This window comes from Ranitomeya imitator, chromosome 4 (assembly GCF_032444005.1).
Source record: "Ranitomeya imitator isolate aRanImi1 chromosome 4, aRanImi1.pri, whole genome shotgun sequence".
Classification (NCBI taxonomy): domain Eukaryota; kingdom Metazoa; phylum Chordata; class Amphibia; order Anura; family Dendrobatidae; genus Ranitomeya; species Ranitomeya imitator.
The window spans coordinates 364,616,461-364,642,660 of record NC_091285.1 but is presented as its reverse complement, the minus strand read 5'-3'; the positions used below and the strand labels follow the sequence as shown (position 1 = coordinate 364,642,660).

Sequence of the window (26,200 nt, the reverse complement as noted above, 5' to 3'; positions counted from 1 at the left end):
TTCAGAGATGTCGGCTGAGTCCAATCCTGGATGGCTTGGACTTTAACCGGATCCATCTCGATAGTAGAAGGGGAAAAGATGAACCTCAAAAATGAAACTTTCTGCACACCGAAGTGACACTTTGATCCCTTCACAAACAAAGAATTAGCACGCAGGACCTGGAAAACCATTCTGACCTGCTTCACATGAGAGTCCCAATCATTTGAGAAGATCAAAATGTCATCCAAGTAAACAATCAGGAATTTATCCAGATACTCACGGAAGATGTCATGCATAAAAGACTGAAACACAGATGGAGCATTGGCAAGTCCGAACGGCATCACTAGATACTCAAAATGACCCTCGGGCGTATTAAATGCAGTTTTCCATTCATCTCCTTGCCTGATTCTCACCAGATTATACGCACCACGAAGATCTATCTTAGTGAACCAACTAGCCCCCTTAATCCGAGCAAACAAGTCAGATAACAATGGCAAGGGATACTGAAATTTAACAGTGATCTTATTAAGAAGGCGGTAATCAATACACGGTCTCAGCGAACCATCCTTCTTGGCTACAAAAAAGAACCCTGCTCCCAGTGGTGATGACGATGGGCGAATATGTCCCTTCTCCAGGGATTCCTTCACATAACTGCGCATAGCGGCGTGTTCAGGCACAGATAAATTAAATGATCGACCTTTAGGGAATTTACTACCAGGAATCAAATTGATAGCACAATCACAATCCCTATGCGGAGGTAGGGCATCGGACTTGGGCTCTTCAAATACATCCTGATAATCAGACAAGAACTCTGGGACCTCAGAAGGAGTGGATGACGAAATAGACAAAAATGGAACATCACCATGTACCCCCTGACAACCCCAGCTGGATACCGACATAGAGTTCCAATCCAATACTGGATTATGGGTTTGCAGCCATGGCAACCCCAACATGACCACATCATGCAGATTATGTAGCACCAGAAAGCGAATAACTTCCTGATGTGCAGGAGCCATGCACATGGTCAGCTTGGTCCAGTACTGAGGTTTATTCTTGGCCAAAGGTGTAGCATCAATTCCTCTCAACGGAATAGGACACCGCAAAGGCTCCAAGAAAAACCCACAACGTTTAGCATAATCCAAATCCATCAGATTCAGGGCAGCGCCTGAATCCACAAACGCCATGACAGAATACGATGACAAAGAGCATATCAAGGTAATGGACAGAAGGAATTTGGATTGTACAGTACCAATGACGGCAGACCTATCGAACCGCTTAGTGCGCTTAGGACAATCAGAAATAGCATGAGTGGAATCACCACAGTAGAAACACAGACCATTCAGACGTCTGTGTTCTTGCCGTTCAACTCTGGTCATAGTCCTATCGCACTGCATAGGCTCAGGTTTAATCTTAGACAATACCGCCAAATGGTGCGCAGATTTACGCTCGCGCAAGCGTCGACCGATCTGAATGGCCAAAGACATAGACTCATTCAAACCAGCAGGCATAGGAAAACCCACCATGACATCCTTAAGAGCCTCAGAGAGACCCTTTCTGAACAAAGCTGCCAGCGCAGATTCATTCCACAGCGTGAGTACTGACCACTTCCTAAATTTCTGACAATATACTTCTATATCATCCTGACCCTGGCACAAAGCCAGCAAATTTTTCTCAGCCTGATCCACTGAATTAGGCTCATCGTAAAGTAATCCGAGCGCCAGGAAAAACGCATTGACATTACTCAATGCAGGGTCTCCTGGCGCAAGAGAAAAAGCCCAGTCCTGAGGGTCGCCGCGCAAAAAAGAAATAATAATCAAAACCTGTTGAATAGGATTACCAGAAGAATGAGGTTTCAAGGCCAGAAATAGCTTACAATTATTTTTGAAATTAAGAAACTTAGTTCTATCACCAAAAAACAAATCAGGAATAGGAATTCTTGGTTCTAACATAGATTTCTGATCAATAGTATCTTGAATCCTTTGTACATGTGTAACGAGATTATCCATTGAAGAGCACAGACCCTGAATATCCATGTCCACACCTGTGTCCTGAAACACCCAAATGTCTAGGGGAAAAAAAAGACTGAACACAGAGCTGAGAAAAAAAAAAGGTGTCAGAACTTCTTTTTTCCCTCTATTGAGAATCATTAGGTTGGCTCCTTGTACTGTTATGTAGGCAATCCAGTGACACAGTGTGCCAGCAATCAGAGCACATACAGTGATCTGACAATAACCCAAAAACAATAGAACGAGCTCTGAGACGTGGAATCTCTGTAGACCGCAATACCTGAACCTAACCTAAACACAACTAAAGGCAGCTGTGGATTGCGCCTGACACTACCTATGCAACTCGGCACAGCCTGAGGAGCTGACTAGCCTGAAGATAGAAAAACAAGCCTACCTTGCCTCAGAGAAATACCCCAAAGGAAAAGGCAGCCCCCCACATATAATGACTGTTAGCAAGATGAAAAGACAAACGTAGGGATGAAATAGATTCAGCAAAGTGAGGCCCGATATTCTAGATAGAGCGAGGATAGCAAAAAGAACTTTGCAGTCTACAAAAAACCCTAAAGCAAAAAACCACGCAAAGGGGGCAAAAAGACCCACCGTGCCGAACTAACGGCACGGCGGTACACCCTTTGTGTCTCAGAGCTTCCAGCAAAACGAAATGACAAGCTGGACAGAAAAAGTTGCAACAAAAGCAAAGAAGCACTTATCTAAGCAGAGCAGCAGGCCACAGGAAAGATCCAGAAGCTCAGATCCAACACTGGAACATAGACAAGAAGCAAGGAAGACAGAATCAGGTGGAGTTAAATAACAAAGCAGCCAACGAGCTCACCAGAACACCTGAGGGAGGAAGCTCAGAAGCTGCAGTACCACTTGTGACCACAGGAGTGAATTCAGCCACAGAATTCACAACAGGTTACCTTTTGGTTTCTATGCTGTCTCTCTGATTAATGCCCTTCTTGCCCAGGCTAAAAGTTTTGGTGGGTGGTCCTCTCTGGGCAGTTTTGCTGTGGTGTCAAGTTCTTTTGATTTCATGATAACAGATTTAATGGTGCTCCGGGGGGATCATCAGAGATTGGGATTTTTTTTATAACCCAACCCTGACTTGTACTCCTCAACAACTTTGTCCCTGTCTTGTTTGGAGATCTCCTTGGTCTTCATGGTGTTGTTTGGTTAGTGTTGCCTCTTGCTTAATGGTGTTGCAGCCTATTTGGCGTTTCAGAAAATGTGTGTATATACTGACAGACCATGTGACACTTAGTGAAAGAAAGTTCACCTCTGTTTAATCTACGTATTTGACTTATGAAGGTAATTGCTTGTACCAGAATTTTTAGGGTCTTCATCGCAAAAGGAGTGAATACATATGCAGATGCTAGTTTTTAGTTATTCGATCCCATAAATTAAATTTATGCTTTTTCTCACTTCACTTCAGCAACATAGACTATTTAGTGCTGATGCATCACGCACAAATTGGATTAAAAAATGTAAACAAAGGTTGTAACATAACAAAATAGGTAAAAAGCCAGTGGTAGTGAATACTTTTGCAAGCCACTTTACAAGTCAAACACCTTTCAAGTCATATGACCTTGAAGGCCTGTCAGCTGCTCAGCTCCTGCAGCCTCCGTTCCGGTTGGTAAGCTTCCTCTAATACTCTGCACCAATCAGAATAGTGCAGAGCAGGAGGCGAGGTGAGGAAGCAGCTGTCTCTGATCGGGAAGGACGCGGTGTCGGCCTTCTCTTCCATCACAGGAAGCTTCTTCTGGATTGTAAGATGCACACACTTTTAACAAGAGTTTTTCTTGTTAGAAATGTCTTATAGTCTGAAAAAAATGATTTTTTTAAATTAAAAAATGGAAGAAAAATTATAACCTCATATAAAAACAAAAAATGTTAGTTTGTGTCACCGTTTTCTGAGATCCATATCTTGTTTGATTTTTATCATTGTACTACTTTCTGGAAAATACAACACTTAGATTTTTTTTCAAACATATAAGGACATTGTGGAGTTGTAGTTTTGAATGACACCATTAAGTTTACCCTATATTGTCCTGAAAAACAGGGAACAAAAATAAAATTGGGATGAAATGGTGAGAATTTTTTTTCTTTTTTTCTTATTTTTAGCCCACTCAGGGTACTTGAACATATAAACCACTTACTATGCATGTTACAATACCGTGGTATTGCAGTATATTATGTAAATCTTAGTTTCTTGTGATGCTCAATGTATGGCTAAGCATCAAAAAGTATCAAGACAGCAGCGACTGTGGCCTTTAGCATGCTGCCAAAGTAACTAGGGCATCTAAATGGTTAGCAGCGGGTGGCATACAACTTTATCCCTAGCCGTTTTACATGGATGCCTGCTATTTAGTTTAGCCGGCATCTGACACATGTGGAGTGGGCTCCACCTGAAAGCCCACTCCAAATACCTTGACCCACTCCATAATGGATATATCTGTCATGTCGCATGAAGGGGTTAAAGAAAAATATAATGGTTTTCTTTTTCCTTCTCATCGGAGACTTAAACCAAGCTATGAAGCTTAGCATGTGACCAAAATGGCGACAACTGCGGCCTTCACCAGGCTGTGTGGTGCCATGGCAACCCATCAGCATCCTGTAATCATGTCTTGGAAGGGTACAATCCCCTCCGGGATCTGTCTACTTAAAAGCTGTTGTCAAAGATTTCTACTGACTGTTAAATTCATACACAACTCTATTTCTAATGTTTTGTTGGATCTAACAATGATTTCCAAGTCTGTCTAGTATAAAAACCGATTAGGCTCATACAGGTATGACAATGGAAAAATAGGAGTTATGGCTTTTGGGATTGCAGAGCTGTAAGATATTTTAAAGAAAATGCTAGGTATTTAAGTCCAAAAGAGTTGTCTGTAAGCTGAATTTACACATCTTCATTTGGTGGTACGAGATGCGATGCATGTACTGGTAGGTCTTCTGTCCCAAACTCAACAGCCTCATAGCAATATATAAGGCTAGCGAGTTTGATCAGGGGACCTGTGGCCAGTCCGTGCATCACTGTCGTTCCTTGGGCCATGAAACATAGATGTTTGAATCTGTCCTAAGGGATTAGGATGAGACTACAAAGCCAGTTGGACTGCTGCATCTAAAACTCCTTCTACTCCTTGCCAATGGCTGCACAATTTTAAAACCAAATTGTGTGGGCACATTTTTATTCATGAGCAGCTAGTTATCTTTATCATTTAGCCATTGACTGCCATCTTCCATTATAATGTTCATTTCATAGTTTCTTGTTATGATAAGGTAATTCAGTACCACAATGGAAATAGAGATCAGAGCACATACAGTGACCTGACAATAACCCAAAAACATAGAACGAGCTCTGAGACGTGGGAACTCTGCTGACCGCAATCCCTAATCCTCTCCAACCACACTAGAGGCAGCCGTGGATTGCGCCTAACGCTCCCTATGCAACTCGGCACAGCCTGAGAAACTAGCTAGCCTGAAGATAGAAAATAAGCCTACCTTGCCTCAGAGAAATACCCCAAAGGAAAAGGCAGCCCCCACATATAATGACTGTGAGTTAAGATGAAAAAACAAACGTAGAGATTAAATAGATTTAGCAAAGTGAGGCCCGACTTTCTGAACAGAGCGAGGATAGGAAAGGTAACTTTGCGGTCAACACAAAACCCTACAAAAACCACGCAAAGGGGGCAAAAAGACCCTCCGTACCGAACTAACGGCACGGAGGTACACCCTCTGCGTCCCAGAGCTTCCAGCAAGCAGGAAAAAACAAATAGACAAGCTGGACAGAAAAAAACAGCAAACAAAATAGCAAAGCAAAACTTAGCTATGCAGAGCAGCAGGCCACAGGAACGATCCAGGAAGAAACAGGTCCAATACTAGAACATTGACTGGAGGCCAGGATCAAAGCACTAGGTGGAGTTAAATAGAGCAGCACCTAACGACTTCACCACATCATCTGAGGAAGGAAACTCAGAAGCCGCAGTACCACTTTCCTCCACCAACGGAAGCTCACAGAGAGAATCAGCCGAAGTACCACTTGTGACCACAGGAGGGAGCTCTGCCACAGAATTCACAACAGTTTCTACTTTCATATTCTTGATAATCACATACTACAGGGTGGGCCATTGATATGGATACACCCAAATAAAATGGTGACACATCAAACTTATTGAGAATTTCACAAGAAAAACAATAGTGTTTTAACATAACAATTGGTTTTAACATAACTTTATTGTTTCATGAGTTATTTACAAGTTTATGACCACTTATAAAATGTGCATCCATATAAATAGCCCACCCTGTAGATGGAGTCAGATCAGCTACAACATTTTCAAGACAAATCAGTGCATGCATAGCAAAGAGCTTGTAAAAAGACACTGCCCACCTATCAGTGCAAGCAATAGTGACGCCAAACACAGCATCTGATTACCGGATTAGCATTACCGGATCAGTTATTCTGCATCTTTAGCACACATAGGTGTACATAGAAATCATGGGGCCCAATAGCAGTAGTCCTAATTGGGCCCCTCCACAAAGAAAAAATTAATATTTGACCGGGTCACAGAACAGCATATCTCATATCTTTGCAGCCATTACAAAGTAATTTTCCTCCTATTGAAGCCCCTGAAACAGTCCATTGCATTAGATACTAATTTCATGGCCTCCATTAAGTATGACACCAACAAAAGTTACTACCCCAAACATGATATCTCCCTGTCAATTCCTACACAATACCCTCCATATGCACAGCTTGATGACCTTATAGGTGTGCTCAAAAGGTTACATTCCCCATCAGAATTTTTGCATTCTTGTCCTTTTTTCTGAGAATATGAATGATAACACCAAAACTTTTTCTCCACTCATGGTTAGTGGTTGGGTAAAGCCATTTATTGTCAAACTTCTGTGTTTTCTCTTTTTAAATCATATTGACAACCCAAAACATCCAAATGACCCTGATCAAAAGTTCACATACCCCATTTTTTTTAATACCATGTATTACCCCTTCTAACATCAATAACAGCTTGAAGTCCTTTGTGGTGGTTGTGGATAAGGTTCTTTATTTTCTCAGATGGTAAAGCTGCCCACTCTTCTTGGCAACAAACCTACAGTTCCTGTAAATTCCTGGGCTATCTAGCATGAACTGCATGCTTGAGATCTTCCAAGAGTGGCTCAATGATATTGAGGTCTTGGAGACTGAGATGGCCAATCCAGAACCTTGACTAATATTGTAGCCAGTGACAAGTCAACTTGCCCTTGTGTTTTGGATCATTGTCATGTTGGAACGTCCAAGTAGGTCCCATGTGCAGCTTCCGGGCTGATGAGTGCAAATTTGCCTCCAGTATTTGACCATAATGTGCTGCATTCATCTTTCCTTCAACTTTGACCAAGTTTCCTGTGCCTTTATATCTCACACATCCCCAAAACATCAGCGATCCACCTCTGTGCTTTAAAGGAATGGTGTTCCTTTCATCATAGGCCTTGTTGACCTCTCTCCAAATCTAAAGTTTATGGCTGTGGCCAAAAAGTTCAATTTTGGTCTCATCACTCCAAATTACCTTGTTCCAGAGGTTTTGAGGCTTGTCTCTGTGCTGTTTTGCATGTTCTAGGTGAGATACTTTGTGGCATTTGTGCAGCAATGGGTTTCTTCTGACAACTCGACCATTCGCCCATTTTTCTTCAAGTGCCTCCTTATTGTACATCTTGAAACAGCCACATCGCTAGTTTTCAGAGAGTGCTGTATTTCAGCTGGTGTTACTTGTGGGTTTTGTTTTCTTTGCATCCTGAACATTTTTCCTGGCAGTTGTGAACGACATTTTTGTTGGTCTACCTGACCGTGGTTTTGTTTTTTACAGAGCCACTGATTTTCCATTTGTTAATCACAGTTTGAATGCTGCTGACTGGCATTATCAATTCCTTGGATATCTTTTTTTGTATCCCTTTCAGGTTTTATACAGTTCAGCTACCTTTTCTCATAGATCCGTTGACAATTCTTTTGCTTTTCCCATGATCCACAATCCAGAAACATCAGTGGCTGGATGAAAGATGCAAGAGTCTGTCTGGATCCCAGAAACTCTCTCAGCTTTTATGCGCACACACACTGATTACAAGCAAACAGGTCACAGGTGAGGATGTTAGCTTTAGTAGCCATTCAAACCTATTTGTGTCAACTTCTGTGTATCAGGCCAAAATCATCAGTGTATGTGAACTTTTGATCAGGATCATTTGGATGTTTTGGGTTGTCATTATGATTTAAAAAGAGAAAAAAAAACAGTAGTTTCACAATAAATGGCTTCACTCAACCACTAACCATGAATGGATAAAAGTTTTGGTGTTTATCATTCATATTCTCTGAAAAAAGGCCAAGAAAGCAAAAATTCTGCCCGGGTATGTCAACTTTTGAGCACATCTGTACATTATCTCCCACTCACATAGTATGATACCCCAGGATGCCAAAACAGTTGAAAGTGCGACACCAGGCGGGGGTGAAGTTTCCAGGGCCTGCTGCATAGCCGTCGCGCAGTCTGCCACTAATGGCGGTACACCAGTGATAGCACAGCTTGTCACATGCAGGAGAATAATAAAATACAATAAAATCCAATGCATGGGGGAGTGTGCCAGTAATTGCACATTCCTGCTGGAGACTGCTATATTACTTAGTTTTTTAGCACTTGATGTGTTAAAGAGGAGTAAAATAAACATTTTAAAAATAACAACTACTGGCAGCAATTGAACTATATGCAAAAACATTTTCATGAGTGCACATTTTTAGAGATGATAAATGTGAAGCGTGTCACTTCTGTTCTGCTTCATGCACTGCAGTTACTTTGTTGCTACAGAAAAGAAAGAAAAAAGCATAATCGTCTCCATCAGTATTCAAAGCTTTGAAATGTGTTTGGAAGCATCACGCTACTAACTGTACCATCTCCACTAATCACGGTTAGCTGCATCACCTCGTCAGACTGTAGTTGCTCTGACGACGTGTCGGTGCATATAAGATGTTGTCTTCAGTTATTTGGAGACGGGGCCTTGGCAAGGGAGCTACTGGCGTGGACCCGAAATTGTAAGATGCGCTAAAGGATATTTCTATCTTTGCTTGGTTCTCTGTGTACCTTTTCCCTTTGTCACTTTGTCATTGTTTTATGTTTGCATTGAGCTATTCTTGTTTCTGTTACATTGTCACCGCGGCTCGCGTATGCCGAGCTGTGAATTGTACAGACGTGTGTAATGCTGTGATGGAGAAAATAATTTGGGTTGATTAAGAGCTTGAATGAGCTTCATAATGACAGTTTCTTCTCTTGGTTTTCTTTGACATTCACAATGTGAGAACATATTGAGATAAGTAGCGTGCCCATTGATGTGGAAATGTGTGCACTACATTGTACTCAATTAGCCGTGCTTTACCGCTAGAAAATATGCGGATCTTTATACTCTGCCGTCTCCTGAGCAGAGGTGAGTGACTATCATTTTTTTATTTTTTTTTGTTACTGGCTAATTAAAAATGAACTCATACATGACCATAGTTTTAACGTTTTCTAACTTGAGTCAGCATGATATGTCAGAATGACATTTCTATTGATATTATCATTTTATGTAAAATATGGTAATTAATGAATCATTTTTATAATAAGCTTGCTGTATGATAATTTTTGGAATATGACCCTGTCTTTGACATAGACCTGGAATCTTAAAAGCTTTGATACAATTCGCTACAGCTGAAATATAAAATGTATTTTATCAATGTCATATTTTCTATTCTGTTAGTTTTAGTTGCTTTTTTGAGTGCAAGAAGTGGTTTTATCAGCTGCTGTCGACCTTCAAGATGAAGAAATATTTATTGCAGTATTTATAGTTTTATTTATATTAAGTGTTTAATTAGAAATATAGCTGTTTCTTTTATTGCATTGTTTCTTAGTAAAAAAAAAAAATGTTTAAGGAATTTTCTCATGACTAGAGATAAATAAGATGCTCATGTCTGTGCAATAGTGACAATCTCCCCTTAAACACTAGAGGGACTCTTAGCAAGTATGTACCTTAACAGCAATATCTACACACGCCTTTTTCTTTTTTTTGCTCTTTTTGGGCTGTTTATATTATAAATTTGTTTTCCTTGTTGTAGCAGAATGCATCATAAACCCCCTTTTAAGATATAATCCTACAAAAAATCTTCAAAATGCTTTTTTTTGTAAAATATGTCAAATACACAGAATATTTGTATTGCAATATTTATGCATTAGATATTCAATTATTATTATTAAAAGAAACCATACCCATACCACACTGATAAAACGGCTTTACCAAATTTATGGTGGTTTCCATTTAATGTATTGAAGACATTGGATGTTTTATCTCTCTGTACACTATCAGATATACAGTATATTTGCCTGTCAGTCCCCCACAGCTTTATAGATTTGTTAAAGCTTTTTTAGCATTTTTGTATTGCCATGGTTTGCCCTAATTAATTTCTTACCTTTTTTCAATGTATGTGTTTGATATTTATAGAAAACACATGGTCATCCTAGGATAACCATAATGAAGAGATCCAGAGATACTACTAATTAATTAAGGCTTTAATAGGAAATTATAAAATGCATAAAATTTGCCCAAGCACCCTAACATAAGGTGGAGGCTGTATGCGATACATCTGTGCAGTATATCACTAAAAAACTACATATACAAGGTAATATTACCAAGGTGACATATTAGGCTATATATACTTAAGGCTGCCACAACATGCCCAATGAATATCAATAGTAACAGTGTACATATTAAGTCTATACAGCCATATTTACCTGCTAGCACCACAGCGTTCCACCTCACCCCAACGCACGTTTCGCAGCAGGCTTCTTCCGGGGGCGTGCTCCCAGAAGAAGCCTGGTGTGAAACGTGAGTTGGGGTGAGGTGGAACGCTGTGGTGCTAGCAGGTAAATATGGCTGTATAGACTTAATATGTACACTGTTACTATTGATATTCATTGGGCATGTTGTGGCAGCCTTAAGTATATATAGCCTAATATGTCACCTTGGTAATATTACCTTGTATATGTAGTTTTTTAGTGATATACTGCACAGATGTACCGCATACAGCCTCCACCTTATGTTAGGGTGCTTGGGCAAATTTTATGCATTTTATAATTTCCTTTTAAAGCCTTAATTAATTACTAGTATCTCTGGATCTCTTCATTATGGTAATCCTAGGATGACCATGTGTTTTCTATAGTATATTGGAAGTGCCAGCATTATTTAAATTGGACATTGGTGTACACATTTGATATTTATAGTGCAGTAATAAAGTATTCTGTGTATTCTACAAAAAAATGCTTTTCTGAAGGTTTTTTTTAGGCTTCTATTTATCTTGAGAACATATGTGTTTTTGACATTGCCATGAAGAATTTTAGTAAGTTTGTTGTAACCCCTTTAATAATATTTTAATAGGTCTAACTGCCCTCCTTTGTAAAATCTGAAATAACAGTCCGAGGATGTTGAATACTTATTTAATAGCGGATATGCTTAAGGAGAACCTGTCGTCAGTTTTTGAGTCTTTCAACAATTGGCACCACCTTTATCTGCTCCCATTATGCATTATTGACTTCCCCTGTACACCCCCAACAATAGCATTTGAATTACTCATGTCCTGTATATAAATGAGGATGGTTCAGTCAGATGGGTGTGGCATCTGGGACTCCTCTCTGCTCCTAATCGCTGTCCTCCAGCTCTGATAGATATGGATGATGAGTTGTGTGCAACAAAATTTTGCACCTGTGCAGAAGAGTCACCAACCTGCAAAGGCGCACTTTGCCCTGCCCTCCTGAGGGCACAGCAGAGGACATCACTGCACATGTGCTCAAAAAATGTTATTCCAGCTCCAGCCTCAGAGAGCCTGCTTTCTGCTATGCTACTGCGCAGGCGTGAGATTAAGCCTCACTGTGGATGGTGCAAGATGCGTCATCCACATCAATCAGTGCCGGAGGACAGCAATTAGGAGCAGAGAGGCACATACACTGCAACAGTGGCGCCCATCAGACCAGACCGTCCTCACTGAAATATAGCGAGCGAACAATTCAAATGTTATTTTTGGGGCAACACATGAAGAGTCAGGAGACAGTATACATGTTTTTGGAATGCAGCACTGGAGCAAATAGAGGTGGTGCCATTTGTTGACAGGCGAGAAACCAGACGACAGGCTCTCTCTAATGTAATTTGAGAACATTTGAAATGCAGGTATAGACTGTTTTGCCAATACCGCAACATAATCATGAAAGCTATGACTTTAATTTTCCAAGGAAAGTTGCAACAGCAAATCTGATGTGTTTTTCCTTAAGCAAATATTGATGATTCCACAAACCAGTTCCGCTAGACATTGACAGCTGAAGTTTTGTTGGAAATGCGAAGAAAATGTAAGAATTATTTCTGTTTTATAGGGACAAATCAGCTTTCTAAGGTTAAAGGAACATTAAACCAAGAAATGAGTTGCTAATCTGCAGCATTTTTATATAAACCTGAAGCAGTCGTGTAAAATGATTCCTGTAATAATCCTGAAAAACACAAAGTGGTTAATCTCCTGTTGATCATGGGGTATGGCGTAGCAATTTATTTTTTTTTCTTAATCCGCGGTTCTCACAATGCAGCCATGGTGTGTTTGCTGCAATCACAGTAAATCTGCAATGTTTTTGCACCCATTTTTAAAAATCTTGACAAAAGGTGTGTTTTTGCAAAAAAAAAAAATATATATATGTATATATACATGTCATTGCAGACTTGTACAGGCAGGAGCACAACAGAGAGGCAATCACTTGTCTTCTTCTCATCTAACAAGCTGAGTTCCTGGGACCTACACAGAAGATTTCTGTAGTCAACTACACTCCCTGACATAAGTTAGGTCGCTTATCCATGTTATGTACATAAAAACTTATAACCTGATGTTAAATTCATCCATTGGTTGTATAAATTATTCTTTTGAAAGCTGAAACCCTCCGAAATGTGGTTTAGGTTAAGAAAATAAATTGGCATCAATGCAGAAATATTGATCACAGAATGTTCAGATTTTGGCAAGACAAAAGTATTGTCGCCTAGTCATATAATGCACCTAATCCTAGTTTACATCCTCACCTGTGCTCAGTAAATGATCGGTTAATTAATGTGTGGGTATAAAAAGAAACTCAGCACCCCAGACCTTCACTTGAACTGCAACTTGAGCTCTGACAAAATGCCAAAAATCCACCCTGCGACCAAAGCCTGGGTTATCAAGAGGCTGAAGACCAGATCCACTGCAGAGGTGGCTGGCACCTTTAATGTATCTCAGCGTCAAGTGCAAAGAATTTTAAAAATTTTTTGAAGAGACTGGAGTTGTGTTTGACAAGCCCAGGTCCGGCAGACCCTGCAAGACAACTGCTCAGGAAGAACGTTTTTTGGTTAAAAAATCCAAAGCAAACCCCTGTTCCACTGCAGCAGAGGCCCTACAGGCCTGTGTCAGCTAGAACAGTTTGTAGGATTCTGTCTCAAAATGGCCTCCATGGTCGAATCAATGCCCAGAAGCCAGCGCTAAACAAAAGGCAAATAAAAAAAACGTGTGGCATTTGCAAAGTCCCACAGCCTGCTAAACAGATGGATGCTGGAAAAGTGACAGAAAGTGGATTTGTCTGATGAATCTTCAGTAGAATTACACCACAGCCGCTGGATCCAAAATACACACAGAAAACAGTTAAATTTGGTGGTGGAAGGATCATGCTCTGGGGTTCCATTCAGTATGGGGGTGTGCAAAACATTTGCAAGGTGAAAGACAATATCAAATAGCCTAAAATATCAAGAAGTATTTGCTACGTCTTATATTCCAAATCATAAAATGGGTCAAATTCTGCAGCAGGATGGTGCTCCATCTCATACATCCATCTCTACAACAAAGTTCCTCCAGGCAAAAAAGATCAAGGTGCTCAAGGACTGGCCAGCCCAGTCACCAGACATGAACATCATTGAGCATGTTTGGGGTAGGATGAAAAAGGAAGCTTGTAAGGCAAAACCAAAGAATCTAGATGAACTCTGGGAGGCATGTAAGACTGCATTCTTTGCTATTCCTGATGACTTCATTAATAAATTGTATGAATCATTGTAGACCCGCATGGATGCAGTCCTTCAAGCTCATGGAAATCACACAATATATTAAATATGACTCTAATAGCACCACAACTTCATTCACCACTGTTATGAAACATATATTTGTATTTTAAGTCAATTATTTGTTTGAATATCACATTACTTTCTGTGGGCAACAAAACTTTTGTCTTGCCAAAATCTGACCATTCTGTGTCTATTAACTGATCAATATTTCTGCATTGATGCCAACTTATTTTCTTAACCTAAACCACATTTCGGAGGGTTTCAGCTTTCAAAAGAATAATTTATATAACCAATGGATGAATTTAACGTCAGGTTATAAGCTTTTATTTGCATAACATGGATAAGTGACATAACCTCTGTCAGGGAGTGTAGTAACATCAGTTGTTATTTGTGCCTTGTGCTTTTGTTATGATCAGGACAAAGACATAGTGCAGGGGAATAAGCAGTCAATGACTCATCCTTTCTTTCCTCCTAGTCATATAAATTATACATTTTAAAGATTATATATAATTGCATTCAAAAATAGAAGCACTAGTAATTTTTTTCAGTTAAAATGGAAAGTAAATGATCAAAAAAGAAATCTAAATCAAACCAATATTTGGTGTGACCACCCTTCGCCTTGAAAACAGCATAAATTCTTCTAGGCACACTTGCACAGTTTTTGAAAGAACTAATCAGAGATCTGTGGATGTAGGCTTGTGCAAATTGCTCTCTCTTTATGTAATCCTAGACAGACTCAATGGTGGGGAGATGAGGGCCATATCATTACTTCCAAGAATACTTTGTTCTTCTTTATGCTGATAATAGCTCTTAGTCACATTGACTGAATGTTTGTGGTTGTTTTTCTACTGCAGAGTAAATTTTAAGCTAGTCAGATACCTCCCTGGTGGTATTGCATGATGTAAAAGTATCTGCCTGTGTCTCTCAGCTTTTATCCTGACCAAATCCTGACTCCATTTGCTAAAATAAATCCCATATTTACTAGGAACCACCACCATACTTCAGTGTTGCCTGCAGACACTCATTGCTGTATTGGTCCAGGGCATTAACTGCCATTTTTCTGCGACCCAGTTCCAATGTTTTCATGCATAGTTGAGTCACTTGGCCTTTTTTTCATGTCAAAGTTACAGCTTTTGCCTGCAAGACTTCCTTGAAGACCACTTCTGTCCAGACTTCTCTAAACAGTGTTTCTGAGTAGCTGTGTCTGACTGGATGCCGCTATTTTTTTTACTCCTGAGCACATGGCACTGCTGTTCAATTTCCGATTTTAAAGAGAATTAAGCATGATGTGTCTTTTATCTGCTATACTAGGTGTCCTTGGCTAACCACCGGTCTACGATCCTGACCATTGCCCATTTCTTGGTGCTTCCTCAAAAGTGCTTGAATAGTATATCTTGAAACCTCAGTTTGCTTTTAAAATATTTTCGTGCTTGTAAAACTAGCTTGTGTCTTGTTGCTGTGCTCAGTCATGTCATTGTGTATGACTTGTGACATTAAAGACGAACAAAGTCCTGAAAGTGATTATATAGCCACCACACAGGCCTGAACTCAGCATTAAGTACTTCAGGAATTACAGGAAGAGACAGGAGGATTTTTACAGGGCTACATCCACATAAATACCGTGGTTAGTTTTCCAAGATGCTTGGAACAACCTCCCTGCCAAGTTCCATTAAAACCTATGTGCAAGTGTACCTTGAAGAAATATCACACGAAATATTGATTTAATTGATTTTTTTCTGTTATTTTTTTTTTTTTTTAATTAATAAAATCAAATTATTAGCACTTCTATTTTTAAAGCAATTTAACATTACCACGTTTGTTTTCACACATGCTTAAAACTTTTGCACAGCGCTGTCTTTGTATGTGTAGATACATATACAGAAACTAGCCATACAGGCTAGTCAAAAGAGGAGACTTTTGTTTTAACAGTTGCAGTATTGTAATTTCACATACACATGTCCATAGAACACAATGTGTGCTTTAATTGATCATGGGTATTCAACATATCACCAGGTATAACGCAGACAATTTTTTTGCTTCAATTTTATTCTTTCTGCTCCCCCCTTTTTTATTTTATTTAAATCTTTCATATAGTGTGAGAGATATGGGGCCTATTAGTCAGTGCTAATGTAGTGAAACCTCCACCAGGGGGAGATGGTGAGGGAAGAGAGGTTAAACACTAAGCGAAGTAACACAGAGCTCAGGCACAGGTGTCACAGATAATGAGAGAAGTCAGATAAGCCAGGGTCATACACAGAAATGTGTATGGCACCTTGGGACAACACAGCCCCCAACCCCACCTCAGAGGCATCCACCTCTATGATAAATAGTTTAGATAAATCAGGTTGAATTAGTACAGAGGCAGTCATGAAATGGTTTTTTAATGAAGAAAACGCCACCACAGCTGGAGCTGACCAGTTTTTGAGATCAGCACCCTTTTGAGTGAGATCAGTGAGAGGTTTGACCACTTGAAAAAACCCCGTGATGAATTTTCTGTAGTAATTGACGAAACCCAAAAATCGCTGAAGACCCTTGAGATCTCTGGGTTGCACCCAATCCACAATGGCCTGTACCTTCCTAGGGTCCATACGAAACCCCTCAGTGGACAAAATGACCCCTAGAAAGGACAATTCTTGTGTGAAAAATGAACACTTCTCCAGTTTGGCAAAGAGGGAGTTCTCCCTGAGTCTCTGGAGAACAGCACCCAAGATGACTCATGTGACTTAGTCTATCAGAGGAATATATGAGTATATCATCAAACTAATTCTGGAATACCGCTGGTGCATTAGTCAAACGGAACGGCATGACCACATTTTCAAACAGACCTTCAGAAGTGAGAAATGCAGTTTTCCACTCATCCCCCTCCCACATACGGATGAGATTGTATGCTCCCCTGAGGTCCAAGTTAGAAAACCACGTAGCCCCCGACAATTGATTGTACAAATCAGGTATAAGTGGGAGAGGATAAGTGTTTCTCACAGTGATCTTATTCATTTCTTGAAAATCCAGGCATGGGCATAAACCACCATCTTTTTTTTTTACAAAAAAGAACCCCGCCGCCACGGGAGAGACAGATGGCCATATATGCCCTTTACGGAGGCTTTCAGATATTTACTCCTTCATAGCAGCCCGCTTAGGGCCAGAGAGATTGTACAGACGGGCTTTGGGCAATTTGGCACCGGGAACAAAATCAATGGCACAATCGAATGGGCGGTGTGGTGGTAGAACCTCAGCCTGCTTTTCGGAGAACACATCCTCAAAGTCCTTCAGGTACTCCGGAATACCCTCCAGACTGACGGATGACATAGACACAGTAGCAAGACAATTTTCATAACAACTAGGTCCCCATTTAACAAAATCCCGGGACCCCCAGTCAATAACTGGGTTATGCCGTTGCAACTAGGGAAACCCCAACCCCAGGTCAGCAGGGAGGTTATCCAAAACAAAGCATGTCATACGCTCCTGGTGCAGGGCCCCCACCCTGAGGGTGAATTCTTTAGAAATAAAATGGAGACCATCCTTTGTGAGAGGTGTAGAGTCAATAGCCAAAATTTTTAAGGGAGTCTCCAACCTAACTGTCCCTAATCTACAGCGAGCCAACTGTTTAGAGTCAATCAGGTTCAGGGATGACTCCGCACTGAGATGTCTATTCAGAAAGGGACTATCGGATTGCTTGAAGGACGCTCTGGCTCTCCTTCCAGCTCCCAGCTCTTTGGATGAGGCTTTGACTTAGGCTATCCATATGGATCGGAGGCTACGGGAAAGAGGTCTTACGCAATGAGGGATTCCGTTGTTCCCTGTTAACTCTGATGTTTTGCTTCCATCTGAACCTATGAAAGTGGGAGCCACCGACCTCAAAGAGAAAGAGGAAATGGTGGCGTGATCGAAAACTGTGTTTATTCTGTGGAGATCCCGGACACTGGAAAAAGGACTGCCCCTCCTGTCCTTCGTCTAACAAGCGGCTGAGTCTGGGTGATCATCGTGGAGGTCACTCAGACTCTCAGGTACCATTTTCTTCATTTGCAAAGATTCTGTTAAAAGTGGAACTTGGTGTGGAGAACAGCTTTGTTCATACTTCGGCTTTTGTAGACTGTGAGTCATCCCAAGATACCTCAGTGGACCATCGACGGAACTCGGAGCTATTCCATTCAGCTGAATGCTTTCCCTGAACCAGATCCATAATGGTGTCCTCTGCCACCCTGATGCGGTCCGGTTCATTATAAATAAGTCCTAGGACCTCAAAGAACCTTTCCACGGACCTCCATTCAGGGGCAGTAGGGAGGCAAAGAGAAAGCCCAGGATTGGGGACCCTTTCTAAGTAGGGAGATAATAATCCCTACCCCCTGAGTCTCATCCCCAGACGATCGAGGTCTAAGAGAAAACCATAATTTACAACTCTCCCTAAAAATGTGAAATTTATCTTTTTTGTCAGAAAACGTGTCTGGAAGTTTAACTGAGGGTTCTGGAGAGTGCAAAACAACATCCACAGAGTCACTAGGTAGACTAACAACATGAGAGGTGTATCTCTGCACGGTCATAACAGTCTCAGTCAGTTTTTTCTGTAGGTGGGTATGAGACGTGACAAGGGACTGATGTCTCTCAGAAAAATCCCGCACCATCTGTGTCAAACTGGACACTTGATCCGCCAAGTTATGCAGCGGATCCATGACCAGAGGAAAAAAATGCAAAATCCCGTTTAAATGTTTGGTTAGTGATAATGTAGTGAAACCTCCACCAGGGGGAGTTGGTGAGGGAAGAGAGGTTAAACACTAAGTGAAGTAACACAGAGCTCAGGCCCAGGTGTCACAGTTAATGAGAGAAGTCAGACAAGCCAAGGTCATACACAGAGATATCAGCACTGTACACAGGGGCAGTCAGGAGAATAGTCAGGGACACGCAAGGAATCAGAGCCTACCGGGAATGTGGTAACCAAAACGTGAGATGTAAGACAAAGTCGGGGTAGAAGCCAAAGTCAGAACCAGGAGGGGAGCGAGGTATCAGAGACAGAAAACAAGAGCCGAAGTCCAGAGATCAGATCGAGTCATACACAGGTACGGGCAGTCAGAAACACAAGGATCACCAAAATCAGGATACAGGTCAGGTACTCAAACTGGAAAGTATGAACTATCACTAACAGCGGTAGGCAGGCAGTGAGGGACTGAAATAGCCCAGCTAGCTCAAGAACGAGGCTGAGGAGATTAATCCCCGCATTACCAGTCTAAAAAAAGGGAAGATGAAAATAAACTCCAGACTGGACCATGACAGATAAGTTTTCCAATCCTTATCAAGGAGCATAGGTGACGAGATTCACTCAGGGCATGTCTTTAGAAGAGATGAGTGAAAACGTTTGCCTATCTCAATTTCGTCACAAACGTTGCACATTTGGATTCATGTTCGCATTCCTGAGCTTTTTCCCTTAAAATCAACAAAAGTCTAGTTCGGTAAATGATCGAGTTCACAAAAGGCTCTTTCTAACGTCAGTGTTTCCATCCGTGTGTCATCAGTGTGACATGTAGCGGTGCCTGGGAATCGGCGGTACTGTTTGCACTGTTCTGCGGTGTCGGGAACTGAAGTGAAAACAGCTCACATAATAATAACACATTTTTATTTACAAAGCGCCAACATATTCCGCAGCACTTTACATTATAGAGGGGATTTGTACAGACAATGGACATTACAGCATAACAATAAACACAGATCAAAACAGATACCAAGAGGAATGAGGGCCCTGCTCACAAGCTTACAATCTATGAGGAAAAGGGGAGACATGAGAGGTGGATGGTAACAATTGCTTTAGTTGTTCAGACCAGCCATAGTGTAAGGATCGGGTGTTCATGTAATGCTGCATGAACCGGTTATCAGCCTAAGTATGTAACATTACAGACACAGAGGGCTATTAAATACATAAAGCGTATGAGAAACATGATGCAAGGAACCTGATTATGGTTTAAGTTTTTTGAATGGGCAACACAGGAATAGTTAGGTTAATGCGTTGAGGCAGTAGGCCAGTCTGAACAAATGCGTTTTTAGGGCACACTTAAAACTTTGGGGATTAATAGTATTAACCTGGGTAGTGCATTCCAAAGAATTGGCACAGCACGTGAAAAGTCTTGGAGACGGGAGTGGGAGGTTCTAATTATTGAGGATGTTAACCTCAGGTCATCGGCAGAACGGAGGGCACGAGTAGGGTGGTAGGCTGAGACCAGGGAGGAGATGTAGGGTGGAGCTGAGCCATGGAGTGCTTTGTGTGTGAGGGTAATAATTTTGTACTGGATTCTGGAGTGGATGGGTAACCATTGTAATGACTGGCACAAGGTAGAGGCATCGGAATAACGGTTGGCTGCAGCATTCAGGACAGATTGCAGAGGGAAGATTTTGGTAAGAGGGAGGCCGATTAGTAGAGAGTTTCAATAGTCCAGGCGAGAATGAATAAGAGAAACAGTAAGAGTTTTTGCAGCGTTGAAAGTAAGAAAAGGTTGAATTCTAGAAATGTTTTTGAGGTGCAGGTAACAAGAGCGAGCCAGTGATCGGATGTGGGGGGCACATCACTGTCCCCTGTGCATGCTGCGATGAGTACTAGCAGGGGACAATCTTTAGAATTGTCCCCTAAACAGGCTGGGGGGAGTAATATCCATAGCCTCTTACCAGCCTGAGAATACCAGCCACCAGCTGTCAGCTTTAGCTTGGCTGGTTGTCAAAAATGAGGAAACCCCATGTGGTTTTATTTAAATTATTTATTTATAAATAATAAAAACAGCATGTGGACTTCCCTCTATTCTTGATAACCAGCCTAGCTAACACTGACAGCTGAGGGTTGTAGCCTGCAGCTGTCAGTTATATGTGACTGTTTATCAAAAATACAGGGGAACTCAGCTCAATTTTTTTTTAAACTATTTATTTATAGTGCAATTGATGGTTCAATTGATGCCTGTTTTCCTGGTGTCTGCGCCTAATATGAGCTATTTGGGCGGCTTTTTTTTGCCCCCCTCATGAAGGTGTTGTCTATGCCTTTGGTTTTGCATCCCATTGAATTTAATGGGGTTCAGGTATGTTTGATGAAACATTCGGTGAACGTTCGCCGAACCTAACAGAACCGTGAAAGATTTGCTCATCTCTAGTCTTTAGGCTGCTTTGCATTATTTCCCTGTGAGCATCACCTTTTTGGTGAATACCATAATAATTAACACTACTTAAAAAGGTCTATTTTTCTGGAACAGTCTGGTGGATTTAAAAACAAAACAAAGCTGAATAAGCAGGGGAGGAGCAAAAATAAAGGAAAAAAGGAATATAATAGCTGGTCCCTTTTGACCTGGTGACAAGTCTGCTTTAGATTTCAAACATTTATACTCAATCATGTGCACGTTTGTTTTATCAGTGTTGATGTGTGCATTTATTTAATAAATGGTGCAGATAAATACAACTATAAATTATATATCACATATCGGCAGGCCAATTGACATTACCTTACTGTAGTAAACAATATGAGCACATAATGTCTTTCTGAGCATGTATGTTTTATACAACATTTTAAACAAAAGAATCCATTTAATTTTTATTGTTGGCACTTTCCTGTTTTTGTTCACCTTTGGTGTCTCTCTGGTTAATAACTGAATTAATTATCATGTATAGGCTTCTATATGTAGTAAGATTTTTTTATGGTGCAACTCTGTATCATTAATTTATTTTAAAATAAACTTTTGATTGTTTCAGAGTTTTGATGTTTTTCAGCGAAGATGACTTCACACTTTTGCACATTTGTGCAAATACGTAAAAGTAAGGTTGAGCAAATGTCAAAATGAATGATTTTTGGTCCTGTATTGGCCATATTTTTTTTTTTAGTTCAAAGTTATTTCCAAAATTCTATTGATTTTAAATAAATATTTCCCATGAGGTCATCTGAAAAAATTCTACATTTTCTGGAATGCGTATTGCTTCTCATTTACAGAGCACGTACTCAGCTCCTCATCTTATTAAGTATTTAATTAATATTCTGTGTTTGAATGGTAATTATTATATAATATAATTTTATCATTGATTTGTCTTTTCTTTGTAGGTGATGTCATTGTGTATATTAATGAAGTGTGTGTCCTTGGCCACACACATGCAGATGTGGTCAAACTCTTCCAGTCAGTTCCAATTGGTCAAAGTGTAAACTTGGTGCTATGTCGAGGATATTCCCTACCCTATGATCCTGAAGATCCTGCAAGCAGCTTGGTTCCACCTCTGGCAGTAATAGAAAGGCCTCCTGTAGTGGTAAATGGAAGAAATAACTATGAGACTTATTTGGAATACATTTCTAGGACGTCTCAATCTGTACCAGATGTAGCAGAACGACCAATGCCTTCTTTGCACTCCATCCCAGCAGATAGTCAGCTTGAAAATACATTTCCACCACCTCCACCTGCACATGATGATAATGTATCAATGGCTTCTTCTGGGGCCACGCAAGCAGAACTCATGACCTTAACCATTGTGAAAGGGGCACAGGGCTTTGGCTTCACAATAGCAGACAGTCCAACGGGGCAAAGAGTGAAGCAAATACTAGACGTTCAGGGATGCCCTGGTTTATTCGAAGGAGACCTTATAGTGGAGATCAACCAGCAGAATGTACAGAATTTAAACCATTTAGAAGTAGTAGAGTTACTCAAAGAATGTCCTGTGGGAAATGAAACCTCACTGGTAATTCACAGAGGAGGTAAGTACAGTGACACAGTTTTACTTGCATGTACAATTTTATTTTGATTTTATAATGATAATTCTGGTTAAAATAATGTATATTTGACTCGCTTATATGTCTTGAAATCTGTGTAAGAGAGCAACTATTGCTTGTGGCCAGGTGTCTTGTTTATATGATACTCATGCTTTCTAACGGTGGTTCTTCAGCTATGAATGCCATCTTGCTCAATATGGATTCTTTCAATTTCATTTACCTTAATTTTGCAACTGCTTCTTCCTTTGGGGTTAACTTTGCTATAATATGTTTGGTTTGTTGTTAGGTTTTTAATTGCACATTTTCTACATAAATAGCCATTATGTGTTAAGAAGTGACCTTTGACTGATGTTTCCTTAATTATTTGTATTCTTCTTGTATTCTGTTCCACTCTAATTATGCTTATCATTAAAAACAAAGTTACATTAAGTAAAATGATTCTTCTATTTTGGTAAATTACAAATATTCCCTTCTATTATCGTTTTACATGTGGGAAGATTTTCATGGAAAATTAAAAGATGAAAGCAATGTTGAACCTATTAAAATGTAATTTCCCACTAATTTGCAACATTGTATTTCTGACTAATCTGATAATCAGAGCAATTATGAAAATGTAGTCTCTCAAGGAAATCTGATGTGACTGTTATATCTTGTAAAAGATACACCAAGTCTGAAAATCGAAGTGAGATTATTCTATCGGTGAGGTCAATGGATGTGCAAGAGGCACAAACTGTCGTACATGATTATGCTATTGACATTTACATATATAAGTTAGAGAACTTGGCATGTTTCTAATTTTCTTAATGCTTTGAAACTGAGAACATCCTATTGTCCTTACATTCTGGGTTTAGAATTTTTTTTATATGTTCGTTAAATAGAAAAAAGGACTTTCAGGAAGTATATCCCTCCACTATCACAATTTTACCTCCACTTTCTTCACTGCAATCTAGTTCAGATTTCACACGTATAGCTTTGCTGCTAAATATCAACTCAAAGGATAGCTTGGCTTACTCGAATGTGAGGTTAACTTATGAAGATTTGCTTGACAGTTCATTTCATCTTCGAGATGTTAAGTTGGAAGGTACAGAATTGGTAATGACCTTATTCATGAGACGTTATTTAGTTGAGACGTTCTCCTTTTTAAGTTGTCCCATTGCACTTTCTAATAAGACTGAGACTATAAATAGAAACACAGAAGAAAAAGAGGGGCTGACAGCACTCAATCAATGGGGCACCCGTTCCATTCCAGGGAACCATCCCGGATAGCCAAGGAGTCTGTAGAAGATGAACAGCGCTCCAGACGGGTGTGATTATATCCAAGTGAAAATTTATTAAGCCATGGTACAGCAACGTTTCGGTCTTTTTCAAGCATACATATCACTACAACATGCTGGCTTAAATAGTGTGGATACCACACAGGGCACCAATCACCATCCAGCTAGATAATACCTATATAAATTCATAAACATAGAATTAGTTGTGTGTTTATCTTCTGTTCAACGAATCAGGATAAGGCATCCTTGTATCCATAGTTATATTCAACCAATGTCCATGTTCACGTCGATATCTGCACAGCCAATCCAGTATCTTAGCGCCAAAAGATGTTCTGCGGCGGGGCTGTATAGCCGATAGTGGCAATTACCCTGGTTACTGCTGGAAGCTGGTGGCATTACCCTGGTTACTGCTGGAAGTCGGTGTCACGTGGGCCCAGAGCTGTGGGTGGCGCTGGTGCATCATCATCGGGCATGTCGGCATCGCGATCATGTGATGTGGGCGTGTCCTGGGGATGGCGCGCCTGTGCTCCCCCGACGAGGTGCTTGCGAGACCTATGACCCGGCAGTGTAGCCAGCTGATGGACGCATAAACACAAACGTAGGTATGGATGTACTACTTAATAAGCTGTGTAATTGGCGCTCCAGATCACGCATTTATATGTCGGGTATGGGGATTGGTTACTTCTATCTTTTGGCGCTAAGATACTGGATTGGCTGTGCAGATATCGACATGAACATGGACATTGGTTGAATATAACTATGGATACGAGGATGCCTTATCCTGATTCGTTGAACAGAAGATAAACACACAACTAATTCTATGTTTATGAATTTATATTGGTATTATCTATGTGGTGATTTGTATTTTATAGATGTCTTACTATGATATGTTCAGTTGATGTATATTATGTGTTTGATTTTTTGTATAAATGATAGCTGGATGGTGATTGGTGCCCTGTGTGGTATCCACACTATTTAAGCCAGCATGTTGTAGTGATATGTATGCTTGAAAAAGACCACATCTGGGTCGAAACGTTGCTGTACCATGGCTTAATAAATTTTCACTTGGATATAATCACACCCATCTGGAGCGCTGTTCATCTTCTACAGACTGAGACTATAAATAGGTCTTGATGAAAGATATGTTCTATAATTTTGGTTTTCTAATTTCTATGAAAGCCGATTAACCTGATTTGTAATTGACTACATGCAAAGCCTTAGTAGTTTTTTATTTTTATCTAAATTCCCTTTCATTTGTCCTCTAGATTTGTCAACTTGTAGTTGTGTTCATAAATTTACATACTCCAGGCAGAATTTGCAGCATGAGTCACTAGACAAAAACACGTCTATTATGTTTTAGGTTATCTATTCATTTTATTTATTTCTCAAATGAAGGTAATACAAAAATAATGGAGGAACTAAGATGGTCTGTGGAGGGATATACTATATATGTGTGTATATATATATATATATATATATATATATATATATATATATATATATATGTATGTATATATATATATATATATGTATATATATTTCCAAATTGGGGAGAACCCCAAATAGACCCTCACTAGAAGACCGTAAAATTTAGCACACAATTTAGCAGATTAGGGACAAAAAGTTTTATGCCCTTTGCATATTCTTTACGGTCTTCTAGAGAAAGTTTATTTGGGGTTCTCCCCAATTTGGAAATTATATTATGCGTCACAAAGTAGCACAGTCATTGGGAGTACCATAGCAATAAAAGAAATGTTTAATTTCCTGTCCTGGTCAAAGTTTTGCATACTTTTCATTCTTAATGCGCTTTGAGTCCATTGTGAGAAAAATCTTGTACAAATTGTTGTTTATATTGTGTTGCACTCTTTTGCATTATTAACTGTATGCAGCCTTTATTTTGCTTATGTGGTAAAGCTTTACGTTCCTTTTGGCAAAAAAATCCTCCAGATTTTATACATTTTTTTTCATGTCTAACATACTTTGGTGAAAACTCAAAGTTTATCTCAATGAGGTTGAGATCTATTGATTGTGATGAGCACTTCAGAACCTTCATTCTCTTCTTCAGTCACTAAACTGGTTATGAAGGATTACAAAGTACAACTAGATGGGTATTTCCTGAA

At 40.0% G+C, this 26,200-nt stretch overlaps 1 protein-coding gene across 4 annotated transcripts in view; it reads left to right on the top strand.

Moving 5' to 3' along the window:
- MAGI2 (membrane associated guanylate kinase, WW and PDZ domain containing 2) overlaps positions 1–26,200 on the top strand; it is a 1,646,639-nt gene that overhangs the window by 1,379,373 nt on the left and 241,066 nt on the right. For all 4 annotated transcript variants that reach the window (XM_069765141.1, XM_069765140.1, XM_069765143.1 and 1 more), the window contains one exon: positions 22,150–22,791. In XM_069765141.1, coding sequence (XP_069621242.1) covers positions 22,150–22,791 — 642 coding nt within the window. The remainder of the gene's footprint in view (positions 1–22,149; positions 22,792–26,200) is intronic.